The 15574-nt window shown below is 59.3% G+C and overlaps 1 protein-coding gene across 1 annotated transcript; it reads left to right on the forward strand.

Annotated features, from left to right (window-relative positions):
- The first annotated feature begins 3532 nt into the window (after positions 1–3532).
- Positions 3533–8753, forward strand: VWA1 (von Willebrand factor A domain containing 1). The gene is made up of 4 exons (XM_086343997.1): positions 3533–3657; positions 4742–5299; positions 6951–7229; positions 7340–8753. The coding sequence occupies exons 1-4, from the start codon at positions 3591–3593 to the stop codon at positions 7675–7677; spliced, it is 1242 nt and encodes a 413-aa protein (XP_086200123.1). The 5' UTR covers positions 3533–3590; the 3' UTR covers positions 7678–8753.
- Positions 8754–15574: the final 6821 nt, after the last annotated feature.

Raw genomic sequence — 15574 nt, forward strand, 5'->3', positions numbered from 1 at the left:
CTTCCCCACACAAGCCTGCCAGGACCCTGCTTGGGGCTGAGACAGGGCATGGTGGTCACTCCCTGTTGCAGAAGTTTCCAGAACAGGGAACCCAAACTAGGGAGGAGGGTCTCGCCTCATGAAGGGCACCACTGTGCAGTTCTTGCACAGGCTGAAAACCCAGGAACAACTGGATGCCCTCCTGCCTTTCTGCCTCCAAGCTCTGACCTTCTGCCTCTAGTCTACAAGGCCTGATATCACCCTCCCCCTGGGCTCTTGCCTCCCCCATGAACACTGCCACTGCCCTTCTGCCTCCCAGGCCTCCTTACTGCCCTCATACATACTGGCAGGCCCTCATCCCGGAGCCCTGGTACTTCCTTTAGCTCCTGCCCACCTGCTCTGACATGACGCTATCATCCAAGAGGAAAAATGAGTAGACACGCATTTTTGCAAGCTTGCCACTTCCCATCCCTCTTCTAGCTTGGCAGGGCTTGGAGGACATGGGCTGTGCCCAGGGCCTGCACGTCCCCAGGGCAGAGTCTGTCATGTGACTGGGCCCATCATGGAGATGAAGGATGAGTGCAGATGGGTTGGCACCCACCCTGTGACCAGGCTGCCCACTTGCCACCCTGGGTGTCGCTGGCTGAAAGATTGGGTAGGGGTTGTCTCTGGGGCCACAAGGGACAGGCTGGGGCACTTAGGAAGTGAAACAATGGGACAGTCAGACCCCCAGGACTGGCCCTCAGGCCCTGGCATGTCCCTGACCACAAACAGGCAGGTTGAGTCTAAAAGAATGTGTGGGTGGGGCAGCAGGGCGAGTGGTGGTAGGCCACCCCCTCCCTCTGCTCTTCCGACTGCTGGGTGTGGTCAGGGGGCCTTGAGCTTGGCCACTCATTCCAGGCCCACAGGAGCTGCCCCCCACTTCCAGTTTTTGTGTCTCCCAGCATGTGTGGGTGCCTATGTGAGATACAACTGACGTGAAAACCAGCAGCACAGGCACCCCCACGGAATGGGGTGGGGCCAGGCCACTCTGCCCCTCAGGCTCTAGGCTGGGGTCAGAGGCCCCGGGAGCTGCCCTTTTCCCTGGGGTCAACATGACCACAGCTAGCTGGGGACAAAAGGCCCTTCTTCTCTGAGTAGGCGTGGATGGTGTGGAGGAGGGCACATTCCCGTGAACTGGCTGGGGGCAGGGGCAGTGCCTTGGAGAGCAATGTTGTCCCTGGGTTTTGTGGATCCCCATCCATCTGCCTGTGGACTGACAGGCATGGTGGGCGAGTTCTAGGAAGTGACGAATGGGGACTCCCTGTCCCTCCTCCTCGTTCCCAGGACACCTGGGTCAGGCAGGGGCTGGCTCCGGTGGAGGGAGAGGCATGGACTGGGGCCAGCTGTGTCCTGGCCCCCTCTGGTCCTTCTCTGCCCCTCCTGCCCCCAGGCCTGTCTTCCTTCAGAGAGGAGGTTTCCAGGCCATTATATTTGTGCTTTCTCTGGTACCTGCCTCAGGCCCAGCCCTGGCCTGGACTACTACACACCCCTGGCTGACCCCCACGTTCCCTAGGAATCTTTGTCTCCCCATGTCTCCGCAGGGTAAAGGAGACTCTCCATGATGCTAACAGCAGGGGTGGTAGAACCAGCTGAGCCACAGGGCAGATCAGGGGGCCTGAAGGACAGAGCTGACCCAGTGAGGGTGGGATGGTCTTAGTCTCTCGGGGATCAAGTCAGAGCTCAGCATGAGCATCAGGAGGGGCTCTCAGCCAAAGCAGGTGTCTGAGCTCAGCCAAGGCTGGCAAGAGGCCCTTGTCACCACTGCCGAGGCCAGGTCCCCTGTCCTTTCTCCCTCTGATGGAGAGCTGAAGGGAGGAGGATGCCTGCTTCCTCAAGGGCTTGAGTAGTGGCCAAGAAGAGCAGCTCAATTTTTCCAGAAGGGAAACTTCCCTGTTAGCCCAGCAGCACAGCCGAGGTGTGACTCTGGGCCCACCGCTGGCCACGAGTGGGGAGGCCACAAGGCAGATCCAGCATGGCCTGGTGCCCTGCTAGTGGGTGCCCAGCAAGGTGAAGGATGAGCCAAGTTGTGTCTGCATGCGTGTACTTGGGTCAGTCCCCCGCTGGGCCCTCAGATTGTCTTCAGCTGCCTCCTCTCACGGCCCCATACCCAGAGCAGCCCTGGTCAGCCTCATCTGCTGGAGGGCTGGGGGCCAGGAGCCGTCCTTCTGCGCGGTACACCCTGAACTTTGGGGGTTCAAGCCCACTGTTGCTCCCGGGGCCCAGGCGGAAACACCATGCAGCCTCTGGTCCTAGCTGAGGCCTGAGGTCTGTGGAGCTGAGCCAGCCCCGTCACTGCCAAGATTCCCGGCAAGGGGGGGTGTGGCAGGGACACAGTTCTCGCTTGTTCCTGCCCCAGCTACTCAGGCTCAGCTGAGCTGCTTCCTTTTTTAGACAAAGTCAGAGCTCCAGCCTGTCTCACAGCCTGGCGTCTCACCTGACAGAAAGGGAGGAAGGAAAACCATTGAGTTTCATCCGTCCTCCGGGCTGAGCACCTCCTGACAGGGGGGAAGGGAGGGGACATCCTGGCAGAGATGGCCTGCCGCCTCCCCATGCGGACCTGTGCCCCGCCACCCTGCACCGAGCTCCTCAGAGAGGAGTGGCTGGGACAGGACAGTGGTGACCCCACAGGAAGGCATCTTAGGAGGGAGGAGGGCAGTCCGGCCCATGGGACTCTGTCGGCCTTGCCTCACCTGAGGGCAAGGAATTTGCCCTGGAGTGGGTAGGGGGGAGGGCTGAGTGTCCCTCAGGATGCCCCCTGCAGGCAGCCACCTCTGCTCTGGTCCAGCCAAGATCCGAACTGCAAGGTTCCTGGTCACAGTGAGTCCCTGGAGGGCTTCCCCAGTGCACTGCTGGGGAGGGTCTAGCCCCAGTCCTGGAGTTTGGCCTCAGCCCTGGCCCTGAGCCTCTTATTGGGGACAGCTATAGGCCCCGCATGGTCACATACGACAGGCCTGAATCAGCCACCCTCAGCTGTATGCCTCTTCCTCCAAGAAGCCTGGTGAGGTGGGATCTTTGTGCCCCCTCAGAAACCCCTCCTTGAATGTCTGAGGTTTTTTCTCCTCTCCCAACGTTCTAAGTTCTGCCCTCCTGATCTTTGTTTTCATACACCTTCCCCTTCCCAAGCCTTGTGTTTGGTGTCACCCTCACACTCTAACACCTCCTGGCTTCAGGGACTCCCAGCGCTGAGGATACATGATACAGCTTGGTGGCTCCCTGCTCTGCTCCTGGCTGGGGAAGGGAGCAGGGGATAGAAGCAGGGCAGACCCCAAGGCCTTACAGCCCAAAGGGAGACCGAAGAGTTATGTGTATACACATAAACATGCCACGCGCGTATGAATGGAGCGTGTGGCCGCGCGCCTGGGCCTCGCGAGCGTGCGCCTCCGCAGAGCCTATGCTCCTCCGGACGCGGGGCAGCGCGCGCGCGCCTCCGAGGGATCTCGGGGCGGGCCGCGGTGGGCGGGGCCTCCAGGGGGCGGGGCCTGGGTCCGACCCGCGCGGCCGCGCGCCCCACAGCCCAGGAGCGAGCGAAAGACCAGTGCAGGGAGAACGCTGCCGTCCCGTCGCGCGCGATGCTGCCCTGGACGGTGATCGGCCTGGCCCTGAGCCTGCGGCTGGCGCGGAGCGGCGCGGAACGTGGTGAGTGAGACGGGCGGCTGGGTCAGGTTCGGCTCTCTGTGCCCGTCCACCCTCTGATGTCCGCGCTGAGCCACGCTCTCCTTCCGCTGCTGTGGGGCCGGGGCGGCTGGCAGGGGACCCCACCCACGTGAGGCGCAGGCCCCGCCGGCAACTCGGCGGGATTTTAGGGCCTGATCGGGGAAGTGGGCGGTGCCAATCGGAGAGACTTGTTCCTGCCTCAGTTTTCCCTTTGCTTGGAATGACCCTTAGACGAAGGATGGTAAGAGGGTTGGTGTCGTTCAACTAGGTTGAGGGAAACTGAGGCCCCTAGGCTAGTACCAGGCCCGAGACACCCCAGGCCGCTGTCTGCTCGTGACCTAGGGGCCCATCTGCTCCCTGGGGAGCGGAGAGCAAGGCGTAGTCGCCTGAGGGATGATCGGGCCCTCAGGCTGCTGCAGCAGGTAACCTGCTTCCTGGGTCCGGACACAGCCGAGGATGGGGCCCAGGCAGGGATGACATCATCTGTAAGTGGGGTCAGGACTCCAACCCAGACTTCTGGACTGTGGGAGAGGCTGCAGTCAGTGCTCTGTCTTCCCCCTGCCTCCTCCTCTGTCCTCAGTCTCCCCAGCTGCCGAATGCCTCCACCCCACCCCCCACCGGTTGCCTTACCTGGAGGGTGAGCTGTGTAGACTACTTCTAGGAAGCCAGGCCCCTGTGGCCCAGACGTATCCACCCACCACTCCTGGGGGCGGGGCCGGACACTGAGCTCCAGCCCGCCTAGATTCCGCTGAAGACAGGGAGGGGTGGGGGCTTGGAGGGGTCAGTTTTCCTTTGCAGTTGAGACAGGAGCCCACAGGGACCCCCTGGTATGTGGCCAGGGTGTAGAACTGGAATTGCTGAGGGTTTGGACCTCCTGTTGGCTTTACTGCCTCTCTCCCCCAGGGGTGCCATCCCAGGACCTTTGAGGTGTAGCTGAGCTGGCCTGGGCTTCCTTGGGTAAAGGCGAGTGCCAGCTTAGGGAAATTTCAGGCCCTGGGGGTTCTGCCCTGGGTGTGGGGCTGTCTGGGGGCCACCATCAGGGGCTGAACCCTCCCCTCTTTCCCAGGCCTTCCGGCATCTGCCCTTCAGGGGGACCTGCTGTTTCTGTTGGACAGTTCAGCCAGCGTGTCTCATTATGAGTTTAACCGAGTTCGGGAGTTTTTGGGGCGGCTGGCGGCCCTGCTGCCCGTGGGTCCTGGGGCCCTGCGTGCCAGCCTGGTGCACGTGGGCAGCCGACCACACACCGAGTTCCCCTTCGGCCAGCACAGCTCAGGCTCAGCCGTCCAGGATGCCATACGGGCTGCAGCCCAGCGCATGGGCGACACCAACACTGGCCTGGCACTGGCATACGCCAAGGAGCAACTGTTTGCCAAGGCGGCAGGGGCCCGGCCAGGAGTGCCCAAGGTGCTGGTGTGGGTGACAGACGGCGGCTCCAGCGACCCCGTGGGGCCCCCCATGCAGGAGCTGAAGGACCTGGGGGTCACCATCTTCATCGTCAGCACTGGTCGGGGCAACCTCCTGGAGCTGTCTGCTGCCGCTTCGGCCCCCGCTGAGAAACACCTGCATTTTGTGGATGTGGACGACCTGCACATCATCACCCAGGCACTGAGGGGCTCCATCCTCGGTAGGTGGGAGGGGGCCTGGGGAACCCCAGCTGGGAATTCGGGAAGAGGGCTGGGAAGACTCCAGGAGGAACTCACATGCCTGGAGGGAGCAGAGGCCAGGGCTACACACCCGGCTTCTCCAGGGACACATTCCAACTGGTCACCACAGGGGTCCCACCACCTGGGCTGAGGTGGGACAGAGGACAGGTCTGAGGAAACACCTTCAGGTGAGGCTCCCTACTGGAGAGTGGGGGGTTTGGTGAGGGCTGAGGGACCCGCGGGCCGGATCTGAGCAGATGTGTCTTGTGGCTATGTGGAGAGGTAGAGAAGGAGGTTTCAAGCCTGAGAGCTCTGCACATGTACCCACCATGCCTGGAGGAAGGGGGAGGGCCAGGGCAGGAAGGGCAGAGAGTGCCCCCAACCAGAGCTGGGTCCCTTCTTTCCCCAGGGGAAGGGGGTTTGAGCAAGACTGCACTGCTGGGGATTGCTGGAAAGGAGGCTGGGCCTGGGAGAGCCTGCTGCAGGGGCTAGCAGCTCCCCACGGACTTTCTTCTGGATCCCTCTGACCCAGCTAGGGAGAGGGACAGGGAGGAGAGAGAGGTGGAGTTAAAGGGCCTGGTCACTGGCAGGGTTTGCTGTAGCCACTGCAAAATGCCAACAACCCCAGGGTCTTCCTGAATTTTGGCCTGCAGTTAATCATCCACCTGAAACCGAAAGGAGTTGGTCTGTGGGTTGGAGGGAGGTAGAGGGTCTTTCTGAAGATCTGCTCCAGGGCACCTGGCCCTGGTGGCCCATGGGTCAGCTGCTGGGGCTGAGCCTGAAGGGGACAGCAGGAGAAAGGGCAAGCAGCTGGACAGGAAAAGCCCAGGGCTGCAAGGCAGTGAGGCAGTAGGGTGGCTCTCCTGGGATTGGGGGCAGGGTCTGTGTGTGGCGATGCGCAAGGGGAGTGCCAGCCAGGCAGCTGGGCACCCAGCGTTCACAGCATCGGGTCCTGACTTAACCCTATGTAGACATCTGTTAGCCTCACCCACCTGCCAGGTCACTGAGATGACCCTCTGGGGCTTGGCATCAAAGCTCAGGAGTAACGTTTGGGGGTCCCACCCTAGAGTCCCCCCACCACACTCTCCTCCAGGTCCAGCTGCCCTTGGGCTTGTCACATCTCTCCTACCCCTCAGGACATTCTCCAGTAGCCTGTCATCTCCTGGCTGAACTGTGGGCCCCTTTTCTTTGACTCTCCAGAGCAGAACTGATCCTTGACCCCGTGCTGGTCACTCGTGCTGCCCGGAGTGGTGGGGAGGGCATCCTCTGACATCATTTTGAACCCTGCCACCCTTGAGTGCCCTTTGTCTAGCCCACTGAGTGGTGGGTGGGAAGTGGCCCGCTATGGTTTGGAGCTGAGGTGGGGAGGGAAGCTCCTGAAGCGGCCGAAGGCAGGGGGGTGGAGGCGGGGTGGGGGGTGGGGGTGGGGGGTGCCGCTGGTTGCACTCACGTCCTTCCTCCAGCCTGGCGCCAGCGCGCTTTGGCAGATCCTTAGCATCTGGTAGGCGTGGCCGAGGCTAGCCTTGCTCCCGGCGCTCCTGCTCCAAGGCTCTGGGAGTCTACCCCGAGTCAGCAGTCAGAGACCCGCGCGAGAAGCCACCTTTGTCCTCTGACCCTCTGCACCCCACTCAGATGCGATGTGGCCGCAGCAGCTCCATGCCTCCGAGGTTACGTCCAGCGGCTTCCGCCTGGCCTGGCCGTCCCTACTGACGGCAGACTCAGGCTATTACGTGTTGGAACTGGCGCCCAGCACGGATCCGGGGGCCGCGCGCCGTCAGCAGCTGCCAGGGAACGCCACGGGCTGGGCCTGGACCGGTCTGGACTCAGACACGGACTACGACGTAGCCCTGGTGCCGGAGTCCAACGTGCGGCTCTTAAGATCACAGCACCTACGGGTGCGCACGCTGCCAGGTGAGGCGGGGCACAGGGCCGGGTGGGCTGGGGGTACGGGTCCGGCTGGGCGCCGCGGCCCCCTCCCGCTCACGGGCACTTCTCGCACCCTCACCCCCACGCCCGCGCAGAGGAGACCGGGCCGGAGCTCATCGTCGTCTCGCACACCAGGCCGCGCAGCTTGCGCGTGAGCTGGGCCCCGGCGCTTGGCCCGGACGCCGCGCTCGGTTACCACGTGCAGGTCGGGCCCCTGCGGGGCGGGGCGGCGCAGAGCGTGGAGGTGCCCGCGGGCGAGAACAGCACCACGCTTCAGGGCCTGGCGCCCGGCACCGCCTACCTGGTGACCGTGACCGCAGCCTTCCGCTCGGGCCGCGAGAGGGCGCTGTCAGCTAAGGCCTGCACGCCCGAAGGCGAGCGCAGCCGTGCCCCGCGTCCCCAGCCGCAGAGGACTGGGGGCCGGGAACCGTGAGCCGGTCGCGCCCGCGCACCCGAGGGCCCCCTTCTCCCGATCCCGGTGGGTCTTGACCCGGGGATGGGATGCTGACCGGCCTTAGGCCCGCGGGACCCCCGCGCAGGAGCGCGCCCCGCCTCGGCGTCCGCCCTCCAGGACGCAGCCTCGCCTCACCTTCCGCCGTAGCTATGGCAGCAGCGCGTGCCGTTGCGACTCCCTCCCCTGCCCGGTCCAGACCTGGGCACTCGGTGGTGTCCTTTGGACAGGATTTAGCGGGGAGATGGACAAGGCGTCAGGGGGCCCGTTGAGAACATCAGACTCCAGATGGCTCTGGACCCAGGGCCACAGGGCGCCTGGGCAGCCGGGCCTCCCACTTGTGTTAGAGGCCAGCACGTCTGGTGGCAAAGGCTGGCATCTGTTTGAGGGAGCTTGGCCCAGATGGCCGTTCTGAGTTCCCACCAGCCACTCGGGTCCAGGGTGGGAAGGGAAGGAGCTGGCTCTGGCCAGGTCCCAAAGTTTTCCTGGAGGGGATAGGGTCAGGAAAAGGGGCGGGGAAGTGCTGGCAGTAGATCCTGTGGTTAACAGCTGGGTGGCTGGAGAGGCAGTCTTCACTGGCATGCTCAGCTGGCTTGGGGGCAGTGCTTTGCTTGCTGGGAACAGTGGCCCTGCCTTCCTACCCAGAACCCTCCTGGGCCCAGCCACAGCCTCTGGGACCCAGGTGGCACCTTTTGGGAAGAATGCGACAAGAGCCTGGCATTCAGGACCCTGGATACCGGAGAGCCTGTTCCTGCAGGGCCCCAAGGCTGGCACTTGCAGAGGGTTTTCCCTGTGCTGGGTGGAGGGCCTCTGTGCTGGGGCAGGGACAGGCAAGGTGCCTCTGGGTGCTGCACCCCAGCCGTCCCTGCAGTGTCCACCTCCTGTCACTCCTTACTGTGCTGGGGCCACCGGACAAGTCCCAAGGGCGGGCAGTGCTGCTGCCACGTGGCCCCACAGGCACCTCCTCCACACCTGTGCTGACTCAGTGCTCACTTTTCATCTTCCCCACTAATGACCCAGCCTTTAAAATAAAATACAATAAATCAGATGTAAACTCAGCCCTGCAGTCTCCTGAGAGTGCTTTCAGTTCAGTTCATTTCAGTTCAGTCGCTTAGTCGTGTCCGACTCTTTTCGACCCCATGAATCGCAGCACGCCAGGCCTCCCTGTCCATCACCAACGCCCGGAGTTCACTCAGACTCACGTCCATCGAGTCAGTGATGCCATCCAGCCATCTCATCCTCTGTCGTCCCCTTCTCCTCCTGCCCCCAGTCCCTCCCAGCATCAGGGTCTTTTCCAATGAGTCAACTCTTCGCGTGAGGTGGCCAAAGCATTGGAGTTTCAGCTTCAGCATCAGTCCTTCCAATGATCACCCAGGGCTGATCTCCTTTAGGATGGACTGGTTGGATCTCCTTGCAGTCCAAGGGACTCTCAAGAGTCTTCTCCAACACCACAGTTCAAAAGCATCAATTCTTCGGCACTCAGCTTTCTTCACAGTCCAACTCTCATATCCATACATGACCACTGGAAAAACCATAGCCTTGACGAGACGGACCTTTGTTGGCAAAGTAATGTCTCTGCTTTTCAATATGCTATCTAGGTTGGTCATAACTTTCCTTCCAAGGAGGAAGCGTCTTTTAATTTCTTGGCTGCAGTCAACATCTGCAGTGATTTTGGAGCTCAAAAAAAATAAAGTCTGACATTGTTTCCACTGTTTCCCCATCTATTTCCCATGAAGTGATGGGACGAGATGCCATGATCTTTGTTTTCTGAATGTTGAGCTTTAAGCCAACTTTTTCACTCTCCTCTTTCACTTTCATCAAGAGGCTCTTTAGTTCCTCTTCACTTTCTGCCATAAGGGTGGTGTCATCTGCATATCTGAGGTTTTTGATATTTCTCCCGGCAATCTTGATTCCAGCTTGTGCTTCTTCCAGCCCAGCGTTTCTCATGATGTACTCTGCATAGAAGTTAAATAAGCAGGGTGACAATATACAGCCTTGACGTACTCCTTTTCCTATTTGGAACCAGTCTGTTGTTCCATGTCCAATTCTAACTGTTGCTTCCTGACCTGCATATAGGTTTCTCAAGAGGCAGGTCAGGTGGTCTGGTATTCCCATTTCTTTCAGAATTTTCCACAGTTTATTGTGATCCACACAGTCAAGGCTTTGGCATAGTCAATAAAGCAGAAATAGATGTTTTTCTGGAACTCTCTTGCTTTTTTGATGATCCAGCAGATGTTGGCAATTTGATCTCTGGTTCCTCTGCCTTTTTTAAAAGCTTTACTCCTTGTCAAAACACACCAGCCCTGTGAAAGGTTTCAAGTAAAATAAAGGGCTCTGGTAGGAAAGGCTGGTACCCCACCTGGTGCTGGGGTGAAGGGGGAGCCGTCCCTTCCCAGCACTGGGTCGCAGGCCACTGTGGCCCTTCTGTGCACCTCCTCTTCAGAGAGCCCAGGCCCTGATTCTTTTGCTGAGACCCCCACCTCTGTTGGCACGGCTACTCCCTCGGCTTCAGTTTGGCTATGCTGCCCCCTGCTAATGGGAAGGGGAACCCCTAATCCAAGCAACTGCAGGGCTGAGAGGTGGTCTTGGGGCCCCAGATGGCAGCTCAGTCCACCTGGCCTGGTGAGTATATTGGGGACGGGGGGTGGCTTCTAGCAATCTAATCTGCCACCATTTTCCCAAACACCTACCTCTGAGCATCCCATGGCGCCCACCCAGGCACCCAGCGCCTACACTACCCACCAGTTCAGTGTGCTTGGTGTTCCTGTGCCCTGCCACCACACACACACACTGCCTGTGTGAGCAGGGTGGGGAGCAGGGCTCAGGTGGTGAATTAACCCCAAGGCAGATGATAGTGCCTGTCCAGGCCCAGCTTGAGGGGCCTACCGGATAGATGTTGTTTCTCCTCCATGTCCCCCCATCCCCTTGAGGCAGGCCCAGGGAAACCTGGCACTGTGGCCTGTGCCACTGAAGGTTTCTGCTTGCATCCTGATTGGTGCTCAGTGGTCAGCTGAGGATCAGAGGCTCCTGTGATCTTAGCAGGAGATGGCTGGTGAGCAGCTCACCTATGGCTGGTGAACCTGAACATCAGGGTCCCAAGGTCCCAGACAGCACTAACCAGGGCCTGGACCCCTCCCCTGGCCTGAACCTGGGCCTGATCCACCCCTGAGGGGCAGGATTTCCCCTGTGGAGGCCTGAGTTCCCCATCCCGATCCCTGGGTGCTCTGCAGGTGCCAGCCCACTAGGCACCCAGAGAGGGCCTCCTTCCATGCTGCACCCACAAGCCCAGCTTGCAGCGCACTGCACAGGCGACAGGAGAAAAGTCCCGAGTGCTGATGGGCGGTTTCCCAGTGGTTCAGTCACACATTAAAGACGAGTGGTGAGCCCCTTCTCCCAAAACATCCTTCCATCCCTGAGAGAGGGCAAAGCAGCTGGAAGATGCAACCCTACTCCCTGCCTTGCCTCATCTCTGCTGGACGCTGAGGCCCAGAGAGAGGAGCCCCAGGTCATCTCTAGGCCTAGGAATGCCTCTCTTGGAAGCCCTCATCTTGAAAGTGCAGCCTTTGCATCATCCCAGGCAGTTCTCAAAGGTCTTAGAGTCCAGGCTGCATCTGGAAAGTCTCCAGGAAATAGCTTCGTCTCGACCCCACCCCTTCCCTCCACCTCCCCTGACTCGCAAGCCCTGGCTCCATGGTCCACTCTGGGTCAGGCCCAAGCTGAGGCCTGCAGGAACTTACATGTGCCACTTCCCAAGGCAACCCCGAGCATCCCCGCACACCTGAAAGTCATGGGCTGGCCCCACAGGGCCAGGTCCATGCAGCAAGAGTGGGCTGGGCTGGGGAGGAGCTGCTGCTTGGGTGGGGAGAACCCTTGAACAGAGGCTCCTCTAGTGGTGCTGGGTAGGCACGATTCTCACTCACGGGTGACTGCTGCTCCCTAATTTGCAAGGATTTCCTGTGTGGGGTCTTCGCTGCAGCCAGAACTTGCCTGATGGCAGGGGTTTGTGAGAGCCAGGTAATGGACAAAGGCCATCTGTGAGGAGGCTGGATGGCCACTGGGTTTGGATCTAGGTCTCCGGGAGGTGGACGTCCAGGAGTGGGTGGTAGGGCTGGCGGTGTCTCCCTGGAGCAGGAGCTATTTCCATGGCAGCAGTAATAAACTCTGTGGAGCCAGGGCCGGAAGCCCAGCCGCCCTGAGAGACGTTTGAGTCCTCATAGCCTCCTGCTGGGGTGAGGGGGCAGTTCAGGAAGCTAGAGGGCGACAGCTGTGTGTCTGTGCTTTTTTCCTGGGATGAAAAATTTTTTTCAAAGTCCATTAAAACAAAAATGTCAGTGGAAGTCACAGCTCTCCCTAGAGGTGAGTGTGGTAAGGTGGGGACCCTCTGGGAGACCCCACCCCACAGGTTCCAGCCCTTGGGTGGGAGGCAGACGCAGCCCCAGCAACTCAGTAGCTAGGGTGAGGTGTGCTTTTGGCTGACAGCAGTGGGCAGGGGGCTCTAGGGACAGCCCCCTTCTCAAGGAGGGAGAGAGGCTGAGGTTTCCCAGGCAGGACCACGTGGGGCGAATGCGACCCCTGCTCACTAACCAGGAATTAAAATCCCTGGCACTCATCACTCACATTTCAGAAGTGTCAGGGAACACACCCACAACAAATTATGTCATCCTAGCCACAGACACGCGAGCCTGGCAGGAAGGAAAGTCCCCACCACCACCGTTCCCCCCAGCTGTGTGCGCAAGCCAGCAGCTTGCCTGAGCCCATGACAGCAGTGTCCACAGGAGCTGAGGCCTTGGCCATTCCACTCTGGTGCCACACAGCACATGGGGTGCTGCCCAGAGGAGGGGGGTGAGAGCCACAAGCTTCTCAACTCACTGTATGCCCAGGGTCCCAGCCAGCTCCCATCTCCCTCCTTCCTCTGCTCCAGGGCCAGCCCCTGCTGGATGAGAGGGCACTCGAGGCCAAGCTGGGTGGCTCTTCCTCCGAGAATCACTCCCGCAGGCGCCACTCACCACACCCCCCCTAGATGATGCTGGGGCTCCGTCAGTGCCATCGGGCTTGAAAACTTGCTTCCAAGTTCTGTCCAGATCATGTAGCTGACCCTGCTCTTCTGGGAAGGAGCAGGCCAGCCAGTGCTCATGGCATGTCTCCTGGCCTCAGCAGAGTGGGCAGGAAGCTGTGTGCCTGTGCTGAAGGCCCCCCAACCCTCCATGCTTCTGGGGATGGCCTGGCTCTACTGACCTCTGTTGGATGAGCCTGTCGGTCCAGCTGTGGGGTGGGGGGCAGATGGGGCGTGGCTCCACAGGGGAGAGGACAGTGTCAGAGCATCTGAGTAGGTGGCCACTCACCAAGGGCAAACGGTGCAGGAAGACGAGGCTGGGGGCAGAGAGCTTAGGCTTGGCCCCAGGACCCTCTCCAGACCTGAACCCAAGACAGCCCGTCTGAGGGCTCGGTGCTCGGCTCTTGTTCACCCCAGAGTCAGAAGGAGGGGCTGCATGGGCCAGAGATCCCAGCACTGCTTTGGTGGGTGGAGTGGGGACCAGCATCCAGGAGCCCAGCCCTGGGGGCTCAGGCCCAGGAGGGCCCAACTGAGCAGCTCTTCTTTCATGGGGGCTGGGGCCTGCCAGGCTGGGGGCAGGCGTGGGGCGTGCATGTGCAGGGGTCCTAGAGACTGAACTAGCAGCACGTCTTTTGGAACCTGGGGGGAGAGACCAGGAGCCAGACAGGCCTGGCTGGATGACAGGGAGAGACCAGCCCCTGCAGGCCCAACTGTCCTAGCTAGGAGAACAAGCCAGAGGAGTGAGGGCCGGGGCCGCCAAGTCTAAGTGGACAGGGGGCTTCTGTCCCTGGGAGATGCCAGGCAGCTGGCGCTGGGAAGCCCTGGGGCCTGACAGGAAGGCTCCAGCTCCCCAGAGGTCTGACCAGATGCACAGACTCGGAAGCCACGCCTGCTATGCAGGCTTTGGGGGCAGAGTCCTCTGCTCTGGGCCTGTGTGGGGCCCACTCTGCTTCTGCTGGCCTGGGCTCTCGGGGACAGCAGTGTCCCCCTTCTCTGACTCAAGGTCAGGCTGGAGGCCAAGTTGCACCTTTAATTTCTTCAGTCTCTCCAGGTCTTCAAAGCTGGAAGACTCCCTCGGGGGTTGGGAGGGGGGAAGCCACAGGGAGCAGGGTGTTGGGGGAATCCCACCAGCAAAACAGCACAGCTTGGCAGCTGAGTGCCCTGAGTTTGTCAACTAAACATGAATGCAGACGGAGGGGACATATGTATACTTACCGCTGATTCACATGGTATGGCGGAAACCAACACAGCGTTGTAAAGCAATTATCCTCCAGTTTAAAAAAAAATAAACACATCAGGTGGAAGGTGTCATCCTAATTTCCCTATTAACTTAGTGTCTTTAGCAAAGTTGTGTCTACTTCCAGCCTAAGACTTTAAGTGACAAACACAAGTGGACTGATGTTCTGCGTGGTCCACTGGAAATCAGAAAGTGTCAGCAGTACTACTCTGATGAGGGAAACTGGAGGGAAGCAGTTTCTTCGCTCCAAGAGAGGGCGTGCAACCACCTAAATCTTAAGTTAGCAACCAATGCTTTCTGTTTTTTAATTAAGCCAAGTTAAGGAAAACTGACTTTTTTGTGAAGCTGACTTTACATTTTTTTAATTTTTAATTTTTAAAACTGACTTTTTAAATGCAGAGCTTTATTTTCAATTATTCCTTGTCATATAAAACTACCAGGCTTCCTTGCTGGCTCAGATGATAAAGAATCTGCTTGCAGTGCAGGAGACCTGGTTTTGATCTCTGGATCAGGAAGAGCCCCTGGAGAACGGAATGGCTACCCACTCCAGTATTCTTGCCTGGAGAATCCCTTGGGCAAAGGAGCCTGACAGGCTACAGTTCATGGGGTCGCAGAGTTGGACATGACTGAGTGACTAACACTTTCATATAAAAGTCCACGTGCGTGTGTGTGCTAAGTCATGTCCAACTCTGTGACCCTTGGACTGTAACCCACCAGGCTCCTCTGTCCATGGGATTCTCCAGGCAAGGATACCGGAGTGGATTGCTGTGCCCTCCTCAGGGGATCTTCCTGACCCAGGGATGGAACCTGGGTTCTTACGTCTCCTGCTTTGGTAGGCAGGTTCTTTACCACTAGCACCACCTGGAAAGCCCATAAAAGTACACAAGCTTGCCAAATGCTGGACTTTGGATGGAACTAAACAGTTTCCTGTGGACATGGACTTCAATTCCCTTCCCCATTTCCTCTTTATCCAGCAAAGCCTGCCAGGAGTGCTACTGGATGTATATTTTCTGGCCGGTTCATAAAGACCTTGATGATGACCAATGAGCGACATCTAGCAGGAAAACTTTGGTTTTTCTCACTTGGGGAAACAACAAACAACAAAACCCTGGCAGAATTATCTTAGAATTTTTTCCCCCTGTTTTTATTGAGGCTTATTGAGGGGAAAGTCCATATGATTCTGGGAACTCTACAAATTCCATCAAGGAAAGAACACAGGGGCAACTTGGACACTGGCCCAAGAAGCAAACTTTGCTAACTTTGGGCACTGCCCTGTGTCCATCCTTGTCTCCATCTGTCCCAGGCCGTCTGGCCTGCACCTTGGTCCCTGAAGCAGGAGCAGGAACCTGGCCTTTGGAGTTCCCCAGAAGTCTCACCAGACAGTAACCAGAGCCAGGACCTTTGGGCCCCGAGGAGCTCTTCTCCCACGAAGGCGCCCTCTGTGGGGCTTCTGGACTCTGCCGCCCCTTACTTCTGGGGTTGGATAGCTCAGTCCCCTCACTTGGGACTTCCCACGTGGCTCAGTGATAAAAAAAATCCGCCTGCTAATGCAGGAGGCATCGGAGTGGGTTCCATCCCTGGGTCGGGAA

The sequence above is a fragment of the Bos grunniens genome, chromosome 16 (genome assembly GCF_055505025.1).
Source record: "Bos grunniens cultivar Pamir isolate PY7600 chromosome 16, Bosgru_T2T1.0, whole genome shotgun sequence".
NCBI lineage: Eukaryota > Metazoa > Chordata > Mammalia > Artiodactyla > Bovidae > Bos > Bos grunniens.